The sequence below is a fragment of the Octopus bimaculoides genome, chromosome 24 (assembly GCF_001194135.2).
Source record: "Octopus bimaculoides isolate UCB-OBI-ISO-001 chromosome 24, ASM119413v2, whole genome shotgun sequence".
Classification (NCBI taxonomy): domain Eukaryota; kingdom Metazoa; phylum Mollusca; class Cephalopoda; order Octopoda; family Octopodidae; genus Octopus; species Octopus bimaculoides.
Genome location: NC_069004.1, coordinates 25,968,156 through 25,970,452, shown reverse-complemented (window position 1 = coordinate 25,970,452; position 2,297 = coordinate 25,968,156). Strand labels below are relative to the sequence as shown.

General features: G+C 43.7%; 1 protein-coding gene across 1 annotated transcript in view; it reads left to right on the top strand.

Annotated features, from left to right (window-relative positions):
- The window catches only part of LOC106879922 (uncharacterized), a 44,400-nt gene extending 42,246 nt beyond the window's left edge, over nucleotides 1-2,154 (top strand). Inside the window, exon 12 of the mRNA XM_014929675.2 lies at nucleotides 1,936-2,154. Coding sequence (XP_014785161.2) covers nucleotides 1,936-2,139 — 204 coding nt within the window. The 3' untranslated portion in view covers nucleotides 2,140-2,154. The remainder of the gene's footprint in view (nucleotides 1-1,935) is intronic.
- The last annotated feature ends 143 nt before the right edge of the window (nucleotides 2,155-2,297 follow it).

Genomic DNA, 2,297 nt, shown 5'->3' with positions numbered 1-2,297 from the left:
TAAGGTGGCGAGCTGGCAGAAATGTTAGCACGCCAGGTGAAGTGCTTAGCGGTATTTCGTCTGCCGTTACGTTCTGAGTTCAAATTCCACCGAGGTCGATTTTGCCTTTCGTCCTTTTGGTGTCGATAAATTAAGTACCAGTTATGCACTGGGGTCAATGTAATCGACTTAATCCCTTTGTCTGTCCTTGTTTGGCCCCTCTATGTTTAGCCCCTAGTGGGCAATAAGGAGATATGGAACAGGTAAGCCAGAGAACTCCACCAGGTTCCAGTAACAGTCACGGCTATGATGTCATGGGTGTCAATTACATGACCTGGGCAACAGCCACGACTGCAGTTTTGTTTGGTTTGATGAGTCTTCTCAAGCATGGCATATCATCAAGGCTTGTCTTACCCTGTTTTGGTGCCATTTGAAAAGCACCTGTTCCAGTGCCACATAAGATGTACTCATGGTTGGCATTAAGATGGAAACTATACCAAAGCTGACTCTTGGGTCTGATGCAGCTCTACAGTTCACTGGATCCTGTCAAACTGTCCAAACCATGCCAGCATGGAAACATTACTTAAATGATGATGATGATGATCTGTGTGTGTGTTTATGCCTGTATATATAGAAAAAAATTAGCATTCCATTGGTTACAACAATGAGGTTTCCAGTTGATTCAATCAAAGGAACAGCCTGCTCATGAAATCAATGTACAAGTGGTTGAGCACTCCACAGACATTCTTTTCTTTTATTTGTTCTAGTCATTTGACTATGGCCATGCTGGAGTACTGCCTTTAGTCAAACAAATCGACCCCAGGACACTTTTGCTGAACCTCTAAGTTACAGGCATGTAAACACACCAACATCGGTTGTCAAGCAATGGTGGAGGGACAAACACATATACATAAATATATACGACAGGCTTCTTTCAGTTTCTGTCTATCAGATCCACTCACAAGGCTTTGGTCGGCCTGAGGCTATAGTAGAAGACACTTGCCCAAGGTGCCACGCAGTGGGGCTGAACCCGGAACCATGTGGTTGGGATGCAAGCTTCTTACCGCACAGCCACACATGATGTAAGTAAAGGCAAGTTGTTAATCAAGCATGCATACCTTTAACATAGTTCTCAGGGAGATTCAGTGACAAGGCTGGCCTTTTTGAACCACAGGGACAACTCATTTTTGACAGCTGAGTGGACTGAAGCAACACGGAATAAAGTGTCTTGCTGAAGACCACAACACGCCATTAGGAATCAAACTCACAACCTTATTATCACCAGCCGTGTAACCCTAACCACTAAGCCACTTGCCACCACTTATGTATGTCATCATCATCATCTAACGTCTGTTTTCCATGCTGGCATGGGTTGGACTGTTTGACTGAAAACTACAAAGTTGAGGAGCTGCATCAGGCTCCATTCTGATTTGGCATGGTTTCTACAGCTGAATGCCCTTCCTAATGCCAACCACTCCAAGAGTGTAGTGGGTGCTTTGTATATGCCAGCCATGAATTGCAACCTCGCTTAGCTCGACAGGTCTTCTCAAGCATGTTGTATTGCCAAAGGTCTCAGTCACTTGTCACCGCGTTTGTGAGGCCCAAAGTTATAAGAGTGCTTTCTCCGTGCAACCAGCACAGACGCCAGTTGCACAACACTGGCATCGGCCACAACTATGATTTCACTTGGCTTGATGGGTCTTCTCAGGCACAGCATATCACTCAACGTTTGAAGGGTGTTTTTTTATGTGCCACCAGGGTGCCAGTTATGCGACACTGGCATCAGGCATGACTGCGATTCCACTCAGCTTGACGGCTCTTCTTAAGCACGGCATATCGCCAAAGGTGTCAGTTATTTGTCATTGTCTTCGTGTGGCCCAACGTTCGAAGATCATATGTATATGTATGTATTTTCATGTGTGTATAAAACCTTTCTGTTTTAACTTGTGTCTGCAGGTAATTGTGAAATATATCCTTCGTTCTAAAGTCCTGACTGAAAACTGGAGGGACGATCCCATTCATGGTCGGATTCCTTTAGAAGCATCTATGCTAACACAGCTGTCGCATCCAAATATTGTTCAAGTAAGTTTCCTTGTTTTTCCTTTCCCCCCTTCTTTTTTGTCTCCCCTTTTTGTTGTTATGTGGTGGCAGCAGTGGTGATAGCAATGGCAGTGATCTTTTAATCTCAGGATTCCTACCATGATTTAATCCAGAATAATTCTCCACTGAGTGACCCTCACCTTTTATAGTCATTCATTGCTCATACTCTGATTCTCTCTCTCTGATATATATATATATATATATATATATATATATAT